Source organism: Pleurodeles waltl, chromosome 7 (genome assembly GCF_031143425.1).
Source record: "Pleurodeles waltl isolate 20211129_DDA chromosome 7, aPleWal1.hap1.20221129, whole genome shotgun sequence".
In the NCBI taxonomy this organism is placed as follows: Eukaryota; Metazoa; Chordata; class Amphibia; order Caudata; family Salamandridae; genus Pleurodeles; species Pleurodeles waltl.
This window is the reverse complement of record NC_090446.1, coordinates 1,250,955,005-1,250,975,188: the sequence shown is the minus strand read 5'-3', so window position 1 is coordinate 1,250,975,188 and position 20,184 is coordinate 1,250,955,005. Positions and strand designations below refer to the sequence as shown.

The 20,184-nt window shown below is 39.9% G+C and overlaps 1 protein-coding gene across 1 annotated transcript in view; it reads right to left on the bottom strand.

Moving 5' to 3' along the window:
* The window catches only part of LOC138246132 (myosin-3), an 83,362-nt gene that overhangs the window by 29,083 nt on the left and 34,095 nt on the right, over positions 1–20,184 (bottom strand). Inside the window, exons 19-25 of the mRNA XM_069200404.1 lie at positions 16,725–16,848; positions 15,607–15,743; positions 7,736–7,991; positions 1,676–1,918; positions 668–844; positions 432–577; positions 251–341 (exon numbers count right to left, since the gene is read on the bottom strand). Coding sequence (XP_069056505.1) covers positions 251–341; positions 432–577; positions 668–844; positions 1,676–1,918; positions 7,736–7,991; positions 15,607–15,743; positions 16,725–16,848 — 1,174 coding nt within the window. The remainder of the gene's footprint in view (positions 1–250; positions 342–431; positions 578–667; positions 845–1,675; positions 1,919–7,735; positions 7,992–15,606; positions 15,744–16,724; positions 16,849–20,184) is intronic.

Here is a 20,184-nt window from a genome sequence, read left to right as displayed (position 1 = left end):
ACGTTTTAGAAATTAGCAACTTATCAGTTGGTTGGGTTACCGACATCAATGGGTCAGAGCTTGCACAGGGCCAGATACATCTTTAACCCAAAATATTTGAATTTGATATTTCTCTTATTATTCAAATTATCATTTAGAATTCCAAGGCAATGCTTTTGCATAAACACATTGCTCAGTAAATTAACCACCATAAGGACAATTAAGAAAAAGTACAGTACATTGGATGGAGTGAACAAACTAAAACACAAACTTGTAGTTCTTTGATTTTCTTCTGTAGTTGGGAATCCAGTGTTTGCTCATCCTCAAGTTTGCTAAGCAGCTGACTTATCTCAAAGTCCTTTCTGAAAGACAATTAGAGACAGCTTGAATAAGTAGAATACAATTATTATAATAAAATATATTACAATTACACAGACTGGTATTTTGTGTACTTCTTTAGTCTTTCATCCAGTTGCTGCTTGTCATTTTCCAAATCCATAATGGTGTCATGGGCAAGCTTCAAATCCCCTTCCAGTTTTCTCTTTGACCTTTCATGATCCATGCGAAGTTTCTTTTCCTGCTCTAGGGAACCTTCCAGCTGCAGAAAAACAACGTATTTAGATCAGTGTTACTCTTGGGATAACTAGACATAGCTTGATAGCAATACTCCCAATAATGAAATGCATACATCATCTACTTGCTGTTCCAATTTAGATTTTATTTTGGTCAAAGAATTGACTTTGTCTTCTTCTGCCTGCAGGTCATCCAGGGCTTGCTGGTGGGCCTCTTGAAGAGCTTTCTTTTCCTTTGTTAATTTGACAATAGTCTCATCAAGACCTGCCATTTCCTCAGTAAGATTTTTCACCTGTGACAATAATTGAAATCATTATTTGGAAGCTACACTTTTGTAAATATTTTCTCCAATCCTTTAGTTGAGATTGCTATTTTGCTCATGTAATGAACTCAGTTGGAAGGGTGATAGATATTATTGTATATACAGGCTACCAGGCATTAACTGTACAATGTAACACTTTCACATTCAAATAATGGTTATCTGAGATTCCAGAAGAGAGCCTATCTTAGTCTTGAGACGGTCTAGTACTCTTTATATTAATAAAATCTAGGCCTTTCATCTGAATTACATTCACAATGCTATCCCCAGAACTCTATCTCCTCCCAAATACTCTTCTGCCTTCCATGACTCCTCTTTTATTTAGTTAGTCTCCTTTCATTCCCCTCTCCATATCCTCTATTTTTCTTCTCTTGTGTTCTAATTGTCATCTGCTGCTTTCTGTTAAAATTTTGGAATCCTGCCATTTGAAACCTCAAAATCAAATATAAGCTGATATATCACACAACAGGATATACAATATGTGTGTTATAGTGAGATATGGCTGATGCTTAGGCTTTTGGTGACAACTTTCAAACAGCAAGTTAATTTATAACGAATTATGAATTTCAAAATATAGAAACCTAAAAACGAAAAAGACATGGATGATCAAGTAACTTCCTTGTTTATCAATTGATTGTCCTGCTGAAAGTCAAGGACATCCCATATGTGGATGTGAGTACAATAAAATAGTTATACTGCTTTGAAAAGTTTGATACTGAGATGCACTATAGATTTAATTCCCACAATTTTGTCTATAACTAAAGCATCTTTTCCATACAATAACAGTAATCTATGAGAGCGCACCTTGTTTTCTGTGGCATGCTTCTCTTTCTCCACTTTGGCCAATGTAAGCTCAAGGTCATCAATGTCTTTCTTCAGCTCAGAGCATTCATCTTCTAGCTTCCTCTTCTTTGCTGTTAATTCAGCATTGGACTCTTCTTCATCTTCAAGTCGTTCATTGAGCTCTTTGATTTTAGCCTCATACTGAATTTTGCTTTTAATCAGCTGGTCACATCTTTCCTCTGCATCTGCCAAACTTTCAGTTTCCTTAGTAAAAATAAGCCTGATGTTAGATTTGCTCAGATTTCCCTGATTAGAATGTTTTGAAACACATTACTGAAACTTGTTTAATTCATTGATTTCTTGCTTTACTTGTCCTTGACAACTACATGTTTAGATGCCTATCTGAGTAAGGAGTCAAATGAATTCACTAAGTGTGATCACAATGATCCAGACAAAGGTTTCTTTTGTATTGCAGTACTCAGTAGGGGGGACTGCACTATGGGATATTTACCCCTCCCCCCCACCCGAGAATATTACAGAACGAGAAGACTGAGGACAGAATATTGAGGGATAAAATATAAAAAGGTAATCGTATTTAGGAAAGTATACTGTTACTATTCCTAACTTCACCTCTAAGTACATTGAAGATATACGTATCATGAGCTACATATATGTGGAGGTAGGTAGAGAACTTGCTTATGTGTCAATATTTTGTTTCAATATTTTGCCCTCAATATTGTGTCCCATAAAAATTTTGGTGTCAATATTCCTGGTGCTCAGTGTGAGTTCTCTCAGAATACAGAAATGCAGTAGACACTGGAGCTAAGTCAAATTATTTCTTTGTGAACCATAAGCTACACATTCAAAGCAGTAAAAATAAACCTAATTTCTTCTCATTTCTTGATTTTAAAAACAATGCAGTTGTTACATTTTAACAACTGGGTAGTCCCTGAGGCACGAAGGAGACTATGGGGGTCATTACGACCCTGGCGGCCGGCGGTAAGTTGGCGGTAACACCGCCAACAGGCTGGCGGTGTTCCGCCAGCAATTATGACCGTGGCGGAAAAGCCACGGCCATACCGCCGGTCCCTCCACTTTCCCGCCAGGTTTCCGCCTGGCGGTCATAATCCCCAGGGCAGCGGTGCAAGCACCGCTGCCCTGGGGATTATGAGTCCCCGACCGCCAGCCTGTCCGTGGCGGTAAACACCGCCATTGAAAGGCTGGCGGTAAGGGGACTTGGGGTGCCCCTGGGGGCCCCTGCACTGCCCATGCACTTGGCATGGGCAGTGCAGGGGCCCCCAGGCATAGCCCCGTCGCGCATTTCACTGCCCGAATTTCGGGCAGTGAAATGCACGACGGGTGCTACTGCACCCGCTGCACATCAGCATTGCCGCCGGCTCTATTACGAGCCGGCTGCAATGTTGATGTGACATTTCCGCTGGGCCAGCGGAAATGTCATAATAGGGAGACAGGAATACCGCCGGCAATGGTGGTATTCTGTCTCCCGCGGCCTCGGCGGTCTTTTTCCAAGACCGCCGAGGTCGTAATGACCCCCTAAGTTATACCCATATCCCAAAACTCTACTTAATGGGATCTGAAGGAGTAACTGGAAAGATTAAATGGTATTCTGAGGTGTATTTGGGGTGCATTTTATGTAATAGCCCCAATACTATGTTAAAATATCTGTGAGAGCTACAAATTATTTTACAATGGTAAGTACTATTGTATTTATTGTTGTTATTGTTTGCTTCACCTAACTGCTTCATCATTAGTAGATTTTGGTAATAGTCACAGTTACTATATCTTTCTCAAGCTCATCAATTACATAATTTGCACATTCTGTTTAGGAAGTGTGTTTGGCCTTTAGTTCTAGCCTACTGCAAAATATTAGGCTTCTAAAACAGTTGTTATTTCACATCTTATAGGTTCAAGGCAAGGGAAGCTGTTTTTTTCCAGTTTGTGGATTTCAGCTTTGATCCTGTAAGAAACTGGGCTATTAGTTGCAAAGGATGAGAGTCCTTCATAAGTAATAAGTCTACAACTTTCCCTGTATTAAAAGCCAAGTATCCCATAGTAGCACTTGACTCTCTCAGGGTAGTGATGCAAAGCAGTCCAACATCGACTTAGGGGAGGTGGTGTGGGCTAGTACGCTGATTCGGTGGTGCATAATAAACAACACCAAATAAATTATTGATCAGTCAGTGTTTTTTCTTACAAAGACGAAAAGTACCTTTATCATCACACTCTACCAAATACTACATATCAATTCCAAATATAGATAATCAAGTATTATGAAATACCGCACCCTCAGTGTACATCCCAAGAAAGCCCTAAACACACAATCACACTCCCACCTCTGCTAGTTAGAATATCACAATATAAGAGGGGTATCAGTATCATTAAGGCAGGCGTAGAGGCTTTGTCTAGATGTCACATTAGGAAAAGCAGAAACCATGTTGTAATCCACAATTGTGTCCTAAATTAAATCAATAGTCATAATACTAACATACAATACTGTTAATTGTAATGTAAAATCTTGCATTGTCAACTATCAACATTGTCAGTGATGCTTTGTGCTGAATAACGTTCCAGAGACTTAGGGGGTCATTCTGACCTTGGCGGTCCATGACCGCCATGGCGGAGTGCGGTGGAAGCACCGCCAACAGGCTGGCGGTGCTTCCTGGGCGATTCTGACTGTGGCGGTAAAGCTGCGGTCGGAAAAGGGGAGCCGGCGGTTTCCCGGCGGTTTCCCGCTGGCCCAGGGAACCCGCCATGGCGGCGCTGCTTGCAGCACCGCCATGGGGATTCCGACCCCTTACCGCCAGCCTGTTTCTGGCGGTGTCCACCGCCGGAACCAGGATGGCGGGAACGGGTGCCGTGGGGCCCCTGGTGCCCCTGCACGGCCCATGCCACTGGCATGTGCAGTGCAGGGGCCCCCTAACAGGGCCCCACAAAGATTTTCACTGTCTGCACCCGTCGCACCCCTTCAACTCCGCCGGCTCCATTCCGAGCCGGCTTCATTGTTAAAGGGGCTGTCCCGCTGGCCCGGCCGGCGGTCTTCTGGCGGTCGCCCGCCGGCCCAGCGGCGCAGCGGGAAAGCCGGAATGACCACCGCGGTCTTTTGACCGCGGTGCGGTCTTTCGTCGGGAACCGCTTGGCGGGCGGCGACCGCCGACCGCCGCGGTCAGAATGACCGCCTTATTTCTATCTTTACTAAGCTCAGACTGAAGCTTTAAGACCAACCAACAAGGAAACACTCCAGAATCTCTCTGCCAAAGATCAAGCTCCAGCATGATATGAATCTGAAATCAACTTCCCCTGGGGTCATGGATGCAATACCCTGGGTGACATTTTGGGATCATCCTCTGAGGGCTTCTGTGTTTCTTGCAGCCTCAAAAACTCTCCCCTAAATGGTTGGTGGCGCACCTGCTCCTCCTTAGGAACCTCATGAAACAAGTACACAGATCTCTGGAGTGCCCCAGAAGATTCAAGGGCACTCCAATGCCCTCCCACATTTTAAGGCCTCCCCCAGGTCACCTCCAGTCCTTGAAGGGTCCCTTCCGTGATAGGCTACCCATGTGCAGATACCAGGCTGCACAACATGGTAGTCCCACACGACAGCCCATACACATGCAGTTGCTCACATGTTCATGTGTAACCAGCCCAGAGACCCTGCCTAGTGGTGCAGCAGTGTCTGTATCTTCGGGATGGTGAATAACACTCTTACTCCGTTTCTACCAAATGTACTGCACATGAGACTCGTCGAAAACAGAGTAGTCCAAGAGTGAAAAAGCTAGAGGGGTTAAATGGGAGGAAACCACTTTACTGCAGCCCCTCTGTTTCAGGATTGATCTCTATATACTTCAGACACTGTGTGATATTGTGGCCTCACAGCATAAACTGTGCTGGAGGTGCAAGTGATTGTGTCATGGCAGAGTAGCTGAATCTCAAAACATTTTGGATTTCCAATTCAAATTTTTAATTAGCAAAAGGTCTCGATCAGTCCTTCTGTGATACAAAATGATCCAAGTGAGCGTTGTCTGAGCAGACAAACTCCCTTTTGGGGGCCTTCACGTCCTCATACAATCTACACAACAGCTATTCACAGACATACAGTGGGTGTGGGTGAGACCACAGTTAAAGTAACAATGTTATCTGATTCCAGATGCTGATAGTAATACATGCATTTCTACCATGAAACTCCTTTGAAAGAGACAATAAAACACAATGTGGCGAATTACTAATAGACCTTAACATTGAAGGGTGGAGAATCATATACATACAGAGAGCTGTAGGTTTCTTTTTCATTTTCCTCATTGACTAAGAATAGGTAAAATGCACCCCAGAATTAGGACTGTCATATTTAATCTTGGTAAATGCATTGCTAATTAATGTATGGTTACAACAACATTACAAGCATTAAAGTTTATGTAAGCTTGGTAATGTACCACTCATTTGAGAATGATGATGGGCTATACAACACAAGAATCACTGGATTTCTGAATATAACAACTACATTCTACCTGCAATTCTATTTCAATATATAGTGGTGCCACAGGGGCTGACCTTTCCAAATTTGCATTGTCTAATAAGTGCTTTTGTTCAGGGCACACATCTACTCTGCAAACCAGGATTAAAAGCATGGCATAGAAACTTGATAAATTACCCCTTCCAGCGCTGCATTATGTTGATTCTATTACAAACCTCTCTTTATCAGAAAGAAAGGGGACACCGCTTGGACAAGGCATGTTTAAATATTCAGCTGAAGAACTGGTGGAACAGTGATGGGATACTGTCTTCCTCACTTAAAAAATAGGGAGAACTTGGTAAAATTACATTTAACTCACAATGTCTCAGACCCTTGTCTATAGCAATAGGATGCCTCAGAAATAGGCTGAATACATACTTTAAACAATATATACCACAACATGAAAGAACATGTTCTCTATTCAGTGAAACAGTGAATGATGTCATTGAAATGTGTCTCCATTGGAAAAGGGGTTAAAAGGGACAGCAATAACATTCCATTCTCAATAGATTCTATCTTACGCTTCTTCTATGACACTATTTTAGAAATAATAACATAGTTACCATGGTTAGAAAATATTTGGAGAAGCCAGCACTATAGCAATATTTGTAAAAGGCCAGCTAATAGGGGGCAGACTGCCAGAGTGTCATGCACTCAATATGCCGCCAACCAAGTACAGTTGAGCATTCAGAATTTGTACTGTTAATAATTGTAACACATGTCTACATACAATAAATCTGAATGGGGCAATTTACGTATTGATTAGTCATACTGAAGACCAGAGGTCTACGGTAAAATAAATTAAGCATGGAATTTATTTTTCAATTCATACAATCAAACTACAAGGTTACGGATTGCATGAGCGATTCACTAGCTGATGATGGGCATCATTTGTAGTCTGGGACAATGCAACATCCACCATGAACTTGTGGATGCCCCATTCCACCACACTCACAATTTTCATGTCAGGGAAACAGCTGAGTTTCCAGCAGTAGAGACTCAGCTTTCTCCACCATTGAAAATCCGTAGCCAGCAGCCCATCTGCTGCTTACTGTGGGCTTTTCATTTCTGATTTTGATTGCCTGGCTCCACAATGCTCTGCACGGCAATCCCAGAAAGGAAAAAATGCCCCACATGTACATGAAGAAAACACCCTACATCCAAGGGACATCTGGCTTTTTTTGTTTATCAGAAGCAAATCCCTTATTTGATCTTAGCAGACTGTCACAAACTAGTGGTCTACCGGATATTATATTTTCACTGGAGGTGCACCCTCTGTGTTCACAGAGCACTTTGGTTGAAAATTCGCCACCAAAGTGGCAGGACACCCGCTATTTTGATAGTGAGATGCTATCAAATTGTTTGAGGCTTAGACTCTGGCACGCAAATGGTTTGGTGGTTCAGCCACAAAACAAACAAAAATGCATGTTTATTGTGGGCAATTTCTCAAGTATGAGCTGAGTTATGGACATATTTATATGGCTACAGATGTAGTTTTAAAAAGTATCACCTACAACTAAAATAAAATCAATAACAGAAATGTGTCTACTTACAGATTGCACTTGAAGCATTAGGTCATTCTTCTCTTGGAGAAGTTTTACCATTTTTTCCTCTAGTTCTTTCCGCCTGGCCTCTGATTTGGCAAGGTTTTCTTTTGTTTTTGCAAATTCTTCCTTCATGTTGGCCATCTCTTTTTCAGCCTCAGCGCTCCTCAGTAGAGGCTTTATCTTGAAGTAAAGTTTCATCCAAGACCAGTGTTTAACATTCATGAATGAACGGATATTATACTGGATAGAGAATATTGCTTCCCTGAAATAAAATCATATTTTAAGAAACTAAGATAGGGCATAGGTACTGTAATAAGTATTTTATTTCCTTTATTACATTTATAAACCATGTAACCTCTTGCTACTGACAACATAGGAAGGTTCAACATGATGCCGAAACTAAGGGGTGGTCACACCAGGGTCAGAGATATGGATTCCAGCTGGTATCCCCACCCATAATTCTGGGTATCACAAGAAAATGTTAACTGGAACATTATGTGCTAACCTCACTATAATTCTTTAATAACAATAAACATATCTGCAAGACATTGTAAAATGTGTCCTGTATGAACATCTCATTTCACATGCTATAGATTGCCTCAGTCATGTTAATGATATGGATAAGTGCTAAGGCCAGAGTTTTATAAGTATTTAACATCAAGAATTTTTCTAACATTTAAATAAGTAAATGCTGCACTGATGCATGACAGAATTCACAAAAGATGATATAAAAAATTCCGCTTAATGTAAGAAAATAAGCCATGCCTCTTCTTTCCTCCTTTCACTGCAGCACTTCTCAAGTTTTTCAGACATGCAATATAGACATAAAGTCCCCAAGAGCTATCATTCCCACCTTGTTAAATACAACCATGTTTGCAAGCAAGCTATTTGATTACCCATTCAAAAATGAGATCTACAGTTTATTAGACATTGTTGTAAATTGGTTTTGGAAACTGTCCAGGATAAAGAAATGTTCTATTTATGTTTTCTGTATTGAAAGCAGCAGTGAGAGATTCAAATATGTCACGAGAGAGGAAAGAGACATGGACAGTGGATCAATGAAGGTTAAAGATAGAATCGAAATGAAGGAGGCATAAAGATGTACAAAAGAGAAATAGGAGGTTGAAAAGAACAGCTAATGGCTACATGACTGAAGATAAAGACAAGATAATAATTAGAATTTGAAGACAAGAAGAGGAGAAAAGACTGGAACTAATGGAAGCTGAAACGAAACACAAAGCAGCTCTTCACATCTAAACCATAGAGCTTGTAAAGAAATGAAAAGGCTCTTGCTGCAAAGAGTAGAAGGAATTTAATGAGTAAATTAGATGGTAGAGGCAGTGAAAAGATTATGATGAATTTATGTAATGGAGTGAAAATGCAACAATAGGTTAAAAAAAATTGTCTAGAAAAAGAGATAATATATTATGTGATGCGTAGGAGGAAAGGATTGCTTGATAGATATGATTTTTAAATTAGGTGAAGCGTTTAGCATAAATTAATGCAGTAGAATGATAAGGACAAAGAATAAACAATTTAAATTCAAGGCAGATTGTCACATTGTACACCTCTGATAACTTTCTCTCTTAGGACATAAACATCCAAAGTAAGCTTTATTGTGCTAGCTACCTGGTCGGACTACGGTCCGAACATTATCAATCACAATGGCAGGAGTAAGCAAATCCTTTTATTTACAACTCATCCTGTGCAGATTAACCAATGAGGTATCCTGAATATGTTCCACTTTTCTTTTAAATAATAAAGCTAACTGCACATCTGTAGAAAACATTGAGGAGGAAAATCAAAATCTTAATTTGAAGCTGTAAAGCAACTGGCACATAGTCCACATACATTGATCCTAGTGCAAATAAAAACTGGTCCTAAGGAATTGGAAATCCAAGAGTAAACTCTCAGTGTGATATTAAGCTAAGCATATTATGTTAAATAAATAATAGAGGTGAGGAGATGAACTACAATAGTACCTGGTTAATCAATAATTACTTGGAAGCTTCTGCTTTTAGGGCAACAATTTGGCAGTGCTGCAAATGTATGTTCTTTTCTCCCCATCATTTGTATTTGCTGCATGTCTGATAAATTGTCTGAGGCTGATACACATTTACTTGAGTACTTGTTATCTGAAAAGACTGTTGCACAGTAAACCATTCCTGTCGCTTTACCTATGTAATAGTCAATATAGGCCCTCATTCTGACCCTGGCGGTCTTTGACCGCCAGGGCGGAGGACCGCGGGAGCACCGCCGACAGGCCGGCGGTGCTCCAATGGGGATTCCGACCGCGGCGGTAAAGCCGCGGTCGGACCGGCACCACTGGCGGGGTCCCGCCAGTGTACCGCGGCCCCATTGAATCCTCCGCGGCGGCGCAGCTTGCTGCACCGCCGCGGGGATTCCGACCCCCCCTACCGCCATCCAGATCCCGGCGGTCGGACCGCCGAGATCCGGATGGCGGTAGGGGGGGTCGCGGGGCCCCTGGGGGCCCCTGCAGTGCCCATGCCACTGGCATGGGCATTGCAGGGGCCCCCGTAAGAGGGCCCCTACATGTATTTCACTGTCTGCTGCGCAGACAGTGAAATACGCGACGGGTGCAACTGCACCCGTCGCACAGCTTCCACTCCGCCGGCTCGATTCCGAGCCGGCTTCATCGTGGAAGCCTCTTTCCCGCTGGGCTGGCTGGCGGTCTGAAGGCGACCGCCCGCCAGCCCAGCGGGAAAGTCAGAATTACCGCCGCGGTCTTTCGACCGCGGAACGGTAACCTGACGGCAGGACTTTGGCGGGCGGCCTCCGCCGCCCGCCAAGGTCAGAATGAGGGCCATAATGTTTAAAATATAGTTTTATCATTAGGACAACTACTCTTTTATCATTTGAGATACAGAATCCCTTTGAAGGTCAAAAATCAAAATATCCATGCATGCATTTCTTTACTCATATGCATTTGTTTGACCACTCGCCAACATGCATAGTTTAAGGTACATAGAGCAGTCTAGCTGGTTATTAGTGGCATGAATGTAACAGGCATGTGAGAAAACAAACAGAACCCCTATGTGACTTTCAAAGTGTATAGTAAATATTTTTACTATAGAGAATACAGGTTCTTCAAACAAATCTATTTCTTTTGAACCTAGTCACAAGATGAAAAAGCCTTAACTGCATTGGAGCTTAACCAAAGATTTAAATGTATTATACATGACAATTTATTGAACATGTCAAGTGGAAAGAGTATGTAAATGGAACAAAAAGATTTAGGCAATGGAGTTAATAAACTCATTTAGAGGATAAGATGGAAAAAACAGTACTGTTAAGCAACAGAAAATAAACAGAGGAGCTAATTCTGGGGGGTACAGGGATTTGATGAAGAGGATAAAGACAAAAGAGGAGCAATAGAAAGAACTATATAAGTAAACCACTGCAAAGAGGTGACACAATTCCAAAAGTCATGAAGTGGGTAGGGAGAGAAGCTGGAGTCAATAAACTAATTTAGAGGATAAGATGGAAAAAGCAGTACTGTGGCACAACAGTAATTCAATAGAGGAGCAAAGTTTTCAGCTACAGGGATTTGATGATAAAAGGAAAAGAAAAAAGAGGATCAATAGAAAGTACTAGGTAAAATTAATTTTATCAAGAGGGCATTACAATCCAGAATTGATATGAACTAAGAACAACTATGAGGTTGTAAGCTATGCATAAGATCAGTTTTATGAATTATTATATTATGTATGTATGTGTGCTTTTTATGCTGAGTAAATAATTTATTGACTTGAATAGAAAGCACTAGGCAAGTAAACTACCGTAAAGAGGTGACAATCATTCCAAAGTCATCATGTGAGTATGGAGCATAAACATAAGTAAAAGACCATAGATTTCAAGGAGGTCAAGGATGGGCCTATTCAAGTAAAAGTACCTCAATTTTATCACTTAGAAATGAGACTAATTAGAAGAATGTCAATAATAAAAAGTATTCAGAAAAGTTTAAATTATAGGCCCAGGTGAGAAAGTAGAGAATGTATAAAGAGAAGATGCTTTAAACGAAAGATAATCAACCTAAATTACGTTTTTAAATAACAGAACACAATTCTGAAAATACTTTCACAGATAGATAACTTAGTGAAGAAAAATCTATTGAAAAATAACCAAATATATTTTAATTTGATGTTGAATTACATTATGTGCAGATTATATCAGTCTGCACCATGTTATATTCTGTTGATTAATGTTATTGTGTCTGTTACATGTCCTATAAGGCCATCTGTGTCAAAATCTACTAAAAGACAAATATTATTCTTACACTATAAGTTATGAAAAACAACCTTAAACCTCTCCGATCATAATCACAATATCTTATTCTTGACCCAGAACTGACATGTCACTCATTATGAGCACTCTGCTGATGAAACTAGAGACTATCTGAAGAAGGATGATACATTAGCTGCACTCCCCATTTAAAGCAATGTCTGGTAAATAACATAGGGATCAGTGCTGTTGATTATACAATATTAAGTATGAGAAGTGTTGGATTTTCACAGGGAGAGTTTCACAAATTCGTCCTCCTTTGAAAATATTTATGGCATGTCATACATGCAGTTCATTAAACAGTAAAGTACTACTTCGCATGTGAGCTTACATGATACCCCAACCATGAAATATGGTGAAATAACATTCATATGCACCATCGCACGGTATCTGTTATGTGCAATGAAGGCTCTGCAAGGTTTGGAAAACAATATGAGAGGAGGTTATTTGTTCTTTGCTTATCTTGAAAGTCTTTGTAGTCTTTGTGGTATTTATTGGAAATGTGGTTTGTGCACACCATACATGCATTTTCATTGTATAACTATTCATATTTAAGGAAGTGCTATGAGACTGCTTAATGCAAAAGTGTAAGATATTTTCTAGATTTAATGTTAGAATAAAAGACGTTTTTCTAACTTACAACATTTGTATGTTCCATACATATGAAAAGTGTGAATGTAATCCCAGTGATATTGCTAATCTGTAGAACATGAGTAAGTCTAAGAAATATTCATGAACTCATATATTTGCAGTGATGAGAGTTGATGAGCCAATAAAAAATATATCAATTACCTCGGTGTTTGAATCACTCATTGTTACCACCTTGGTAAGATCAGTATGTGAATCAAAATGCCTTCTTACATTGGACCCCATTACAAAAATTGGTTGCTATGAACCACCAACAGTATAGCAGTAGTGTACCATTTGTTACACTGCTACCCTGGACAGAAACCTGTGTATGTGAGTACACACTAACTGCACTCCTGACTTAACCCTATGTTTCTGCAAGGTAAGAGACCTGTCAAAAGATTACGAAATCAATGATGAAGTGTTGTTGATATTAGTAACAGGACTTACAATCACCACTCAACAGCCTTCTTTAGGAATATATCCAGCTCTCCTAGGGGCTCCACATGTATCTATTTTGAAAATTATAAGAAGGAACATGCAGGCTCAGGGATGTGGAATTCCTATTGCCCGACGCCTGGGACATCTTGTTTGGGGTCAAGGGCAACAAATTTTTATGTTTACTTTCTCCTTGGGATAAGTAGGCCCAACCCTCTGCAGCACAAATCCTTTGGCTGCCTGTTTACAGAGAGTGGAACTCTCGGCAGTTGAGGTAATGTGTTCCCAAAAGATAATGCTGTTCGAACTTTATTTATGGTTCATTATTTGAAAGCCTTCATTATTAGGGTGAGTGCTGTAAATAAATGTTTTAAGGTCACACTTCACTACTGACGTTGGTTCCAGTACCAAAAAAAAAAAACGTGTATACACATGTTTGAAAAGTTTAGGCTATGAGGTTAAGTATAATGCTCCCAGAATGCTCTCTGATTAGATGCAAATGAAGTGTCATTTAGTAAAATGTTTTTGATGCATGCTAGTATTTCTCAAAAATATTTCTAATGGAAAATCAGTGTAACCATTTTCAACACGAATATGGGAAGCATGAAAATAAACAAACACTGACAAAGCCAACTGGTCTGACATATTTTTATAAGTCTTTTAGTTTCATCAAAACGTGTCTTGTTTTGACATGGCTTTTGTAACACTTTATTGTTGTGGGAGCTACCAGGCCCTCAACATTGTAACAAACACTGGCAAAAAAAAAAAAACGTTTTTGAACTCTAAAAGCACACGTTGCCACCAGTGGCATAACAAAGGCCCTGCAGCCGCCCTCCAGGTGGCCCCTTCAGCACAGCACCTGCCCTGAGTGAGTCTGGAGAGGGGGCTCCTCCATGTTCTTTGCAAAGGGGCACCCTCCAGTTTCGTTACGTCATTGATTGCCACTGTAGCTCCTGACACTGAACAAAACTACTTTGTGTGCCAATATGCTCCTTGTGGAAGAGAAGAATGCGATCACTCACAGTAAAGCCAGCCGAAAGAGAGAGAAATAGAAGTTTAATAAAAACAAAATGTCTTTGTTAACACCAGACCTAATAAGGGACCAAGACCCACATGTAGGTAGCTTTTTGCATGTCGCAAACAGCGACTTTCGCTGTTTGCAACGTGCAAAAAGCACATTGCGATGCACAAACCCAGTTTTGCGATTCAGTAACCTGGTTACCGAATCGCAAAACGGGTTTGCGACTCGCAATTAGGAAGGGGTGTTCCCTTCTTAATTGCGACTCGCAGTGCAATGTAGGATTGTTTTGTGACCGCGGGCGCAAACCAATCGCAGTTTGCACCCATTTCAAACACCCGTGGGACCCCTTCCCCATTGTGAATGTCACTGTAAACATTTTTTCTGCGGACCACTGCCTGCTCTGAAAAAATGAAACGAAAACGTTTCATTTTTCGTTTTTGTTATGCATCTCGTTTTCCTTTAAGGAAGCAGTCACAGACATGGTGGTCTGCTGTCTCCAGCAGGCCACCATCCCTGTGAGGGCCGCTATTCGCAAGGGGGTCGCAAATTGCGACCCACCTCATGATTATTCACTAGGTGGGCATTTGCGAAGCCCTTGCGAATCACATATGGTGTCAGGGACACCATCCTACATTTGGATTTGCGACTCGCAAATTGCAAGTCGCTCTGACTCGCAATTTGCAAGTCGCAAATCTGAACCTACCTACATGTGGCCCCAAATTCTTAATAAAGTCACAAAAGTGCACCCATGGTATATGTCGTACCCCTATAAAATATTTGTGAACTGTATTTTAGCATGGGTAAATACGCATGTGTAGATTTGCTCATGTGAAAATCTATTGAGCATCTGCAAGTTCATTTTCCCTCCAGCCACTTTCTTCCCAACCCTGGAAGAAGTTCTAATTCTGCCAATGTCAGGAGTAAATGTCCAACCTTTCTTATTATGGGAAAATATTAGAGAGAAGCTGGTGAAAATCTTTAAAACATGCAGGTTAGTAGGTTTGCAGACTCAAAGGCATGCCAGCCCTGGAACTATTGCTTACTGCTTCCTCCAGCCCCAGTATGCAGATCTGAAGAAAGGTGGCAAAATAAGGAAATTGCTACAGTAGGGATTGAAACTGCAAGTATTCAAGCCCTACTATGGTAGTAGCCCTGGCATAATCAGAGAGGCTATTATCAGAGCTCTTACATAATGAGATTGCTGCCATAATTTGTCGCCACACTACATGGCACCAAAGGGACAAGTAGATCTTTTTACAGGACAAGTAAATTTGATAAGCAACCTGTCCCCTGGACAAGTAGATATTTTAATAAATTCCACACCCCTGAGGCTGTATAACCACTCCTGCAGGCAGGAAATGTTTTTGAAATGTCTGTATGGTCCTAAGTCCTTCATTAGAATCCTAAAGGAACTTAAGAGTGCCCTTTTTTGAGTGGAATGCTTTCACATGATTAACTGTTGTTTCAGAACAAAGAATAGGTATGGTACCTTCTTTCCATCATCTTTCTGAATTCAACTCTCATTAAATAGCCTCTGCAAAGAGCCTGAGTGCGTCTAATTAGGAGTGCCAAACGGTCATCTCGCATTTCTTCCAGTGTACCGAGCAAACCAGCTTTGAAGAACACCTGAATGAGAAGATAAAAACCAATAATATTTGCAAGTTCATCTCATACATAGAATCAGGCAGACCTGTCAAGACAGACTACATTTGGACACATTACCATTCATAATCCACTATACTTCTTCAAAGATGTTTATTGAAAAAAATCTCAATACCTTCAAACAATGATTTGTTTAAATGAATGCAGATCATATTAAAATGTACTTCAATGAACCATCAAATCAGGAAACATTGGCAAAATCTATCTAGTGTAACCACTTCTCATATCTTACCACTCTTGGAATAATAGAACATATGCAAATGTGCAGGTATGGAATATTTGGAAGAAACTACTTGATCATTATGTTTAATTTTCAGGGTCCAACATTTGATGTATTTGTAGTGCATGCAACACAACTGCGACTTTGTCTGACTTTCCTGACAAAGCTAAACTAAATGAAAATCTAGGGTCCCCTCAGTTAAACACAAACTTACTAAAAGCCTTGCTCTAGGGTTTTAGGAAGTCAAGTTATGGACATCTGCTCTTGTTTTACAACAAAATAACTGATTATTTGCTTAAACAAAAACATGTCAGTTTGCCGGCTAGTGACGTTCTTGTTGCCCCTCAATTTCTTCTATCTTAGGCATAGCACGCTTTACAAAATTAGAAGGTAAAAAATCTGAGACAACAACAATAATCACCATTGTAGTAATATACTAAATTATTTAAAATACAATCAGGCTCTAAAAGTATCTTATATGAATCTTTTTATTATGCTTTATTAATGTATGTGTTCATTTGTGTTTTAAAAACATGCAGTATTTGTATTCCTTTTTTCTGACAAAGTTGCATATTATGCGAGACCAAACACCTCTTTTATGCTCTCAGGCCTCCACAGTGATAACACAGGAATGTTACGCTTCATAAACCCCCTCGATAGGAATTGTCACACCTTCTAATTTGTGGCTCATCCTTGATCAAACATTCAAGACAAGGGATAATTACCTTTGTGTGTCCAAATTTGTATTGGGTATGATCAATCTCTATGGTCCCCAGTAATTTTTCGCATGCTTTCTTGCTGTCTATAAACTGTCCTTCTGGAATGGCGCTGGGATTCAAAATACGGTATCTGAAATTTTAAAAACACAGGAGTTATTCAAAAATCTATTTCTGATAATTTTCCACTGCAAAGCACACATATCTACAATGACACGTAGGGGATATTTTAAATAATAATGAATAAAAACATAGAGACTAAAGTACAAGAATGTATAAGAGGATTCTATTATTTATATCAACGATCAGAAGAAAGCACTTGGCAAGTAAACTGTTGCTGGGGCTGTGACCATTAATGAACAAAGCTAAGAATCTGACCTCAACATCACCACATATGTACAAATGGCATTTTGGTGCAGCTCATTTGGTGTAAATGCATTTTTTTTTAACTTGGTCATGATGCAACTGTCACTGCACAATCGTGGAATAATAAATTGTGAAATATTAAATAAATGCTAAGTAAATAAAAAACTGTCAAAGAATTTTGTGGACTACCACGAAGAATTCTAGACATCCATCCAAATAGCAAATTATTATTTTCAGGTAATAGGCAATATTAGAGGGATATCCATGCACTATCAACTGCATCTATGTTTTGATCAGTTCATATTTAAGTTCATAATTAGCTGTAATGAATCAGTGTTTATTTTGTGGAGCTGCTTCACCAGTGTCAACTGAAACGCAAGCCCACTACTGACAAGAAGCATTGCTCACATCTGCAGTCAGGCTCTGTGAATCCCTTTTGCTTGCTGATTGCTTTCCAGGTGTTTCTGCATTTCTAGTCGTTTTTGACCACTCTGTTCCTGGATCACTCAAAAACTTTACTTTTCTTTATTTAAGAGTGTTTATCAGAGTATGATATTTTTGGAAATAATTGTTGTTTAGTGTGTGTCACACCTGTTCACTATTTTGTGGGTATATATAATTTGGATAGTTTTGTATTTAGGGCCTCATTAAGAGTTTGGCGGACGGAAAACTCAGTCTGCCAAATTCCCGATAGGGTGGCTGCCGCCTACGCAGTGGTCTCCCCAGCAGAGTCATTAGGAGTTTCACGCTAGGTCGGGGAACAGAAACCTATGTTCCCACCCACTGGGCTAGCGGGAAAACAAGCTACAGCATTGTCTCTGGCTCATAATCGAACCGGTGACAATGCTGTAGCCAGCAGGGTGCACCAGCACCTTCGCAACGGTCACTGAACATTGCAAAGGTGCTGGGCAGGGAGGCACCTGCACTGCCCATGCCAAGCCCCCGTGACTCCCTTCACCTGTTCTCCCCAGCCTTTTCATGGCACCACCACCAGACCACCAGGATCCAAGATCCTGGCGGAGCTGCCGGTTCCCTGGGCGCATAGGCCGCAGTCCAGGATCCCACTGCAAGTGTGGCGGTTGTAAGACAGCCACACTCATAATGAGGCGCTTAGTATTTTAGCAGACAGCATGAATGTTTTTTTGTTTCTAATGTCCAACCCATTTATCACTATTTCTATAGGCTGTTGAAGATTGAAAAATGTTCAAATATATGCAAAGAAGGTGCACCAGAAAGGGTCAGTACAGTGAAATCTATCAAAACGATCACTGCTGAGTACAAATAAAACAGAGGGCCCCACTGAAAATAGAGTTTATACTGGATGAGAACTTTATGTTGATGTTTAACCAAATTTTATTTTGATTTGATAATTTGATATTTGAAAAAATGATCAGGCAGAACAAGAACACAAAATATGCTACAATTTGTTTTCCTATGCATAAATTGACTAATACAGATTATAGAAACCTCTTACTAATCTATCTTCTTGTTTATAATGTTACAATAATTGAATTGAGTTCCTGCTGTCAACTGTGTCTGCCCTGTAAATGTTTTCAGACATAAGGGTTCCTTGGATTGTGAAAAACATTTTAGGGGCTCCTCCGGGTAAAACAAGTTAAAGAAATAGAGCTGATACCTTTGTAAGAGAAAGGTTACTGTGGAGGCAAAGACTGAGTGCTAGTAAGTGAACATGGGTATTGAGAGATTAAATATAATTCAAGAGAGTTGTTTGGGAAAGGATGACGATGTGTGTACAGGTAGGTTGTGGCTGAGAAGGAGAAAGGGAATTCAAATGCTAAAAATGATACAATCAAATTGAGGTGAAAATACAGCATTTATTGTGAGTTGATTAAGTAGACAACACTAAAAATAGTACTACAAAACAATTTATTTTATACTGTGTTATACCCAAAATAGTAAAATAATTACTAAAATAAAAATTAGAAATGAACATACAAAAATCATTATTCATATGGAAAAAAGTAAATGAGGAATATAACGCATGACTTGAAAAATGACTGATCAATGGTATTCCTTCAAATAGAAAAGGGTACCTTGTTTCATTGTAAGCCTAAAATTCATAACTTAAACATGGGTCCTTGATCAATAAGTCAAGCAATGTGAAAGCCTCAAATCTAGAGAGTGTACCAGGACATAGGGGGACAATCAGCATTAGCTGACTACAGAAGCAGATGTAGCCTGCATGGTGTGAATGTTTGGGAGAAAGAGTTGGAGATGGAAATGTAGAATGAAACAGCGATATATATCACAAGATAAGGTAGGAAGGAAGTGGAGGTGTTGAATAACAGAATCAATGTGGAGTGAAATGAAGAACTTGCAGAGTTCTTTATCAGACAGGTTTATCACCAATAAAGGAGAATAGAAGTTGTTTGGGGCTAAATATGTAGGAGTTGTAGTAGACAAAAGTAGTGAGGATTTACAATAAGGTAAGCAAACATGAAGAGATGAAGGTGAAAATTAATAAGATGATCAGCGAATGAAGTGAGTGAATGATTATGTGAGCAAGTGATTAAGGGCCTTATTTAGAACTTAGTGGATGGAATATTCTGTCACAGACATGACAGATATACCATCCGCCGTATTACAATCCTCATAGGATACAATGGGACTGTAATGTGGTGGACGAAATATCCATCATGTTTATGACAGAGTATTCCCCTCCGCCAAGTTCTAAATAAGGCCCTAAATGTATTGTATATGATAAGACCAGACAAACCTGAATTCTTATATGACCAACTGGCTTTTGACTTTGTCTTAATGTCAACCACATTAAAATTCTAAAACTCAATTTCTTCCAGTTGCAAGTCATGTATTTGGCCATGGAACCTCAAGTGATTACTACATTCAATGACATGTTTTTTAAGTGTATTCTGTTCAACCCATAAGTGGACCTGGATAAATGTGCAGAGTTACCACATTCACTATGTTTGGCAATAATTATAGCATACTTATATGCATGTATTTTAATTCACTTGGCATACATAAGCATAGTCATTTGAATTGTATGTTAAATAGTCTACTAATGCATATTCTATGGATGTGAGATATTGATCATTACCACAGCTTTCAATTAAATACCTAG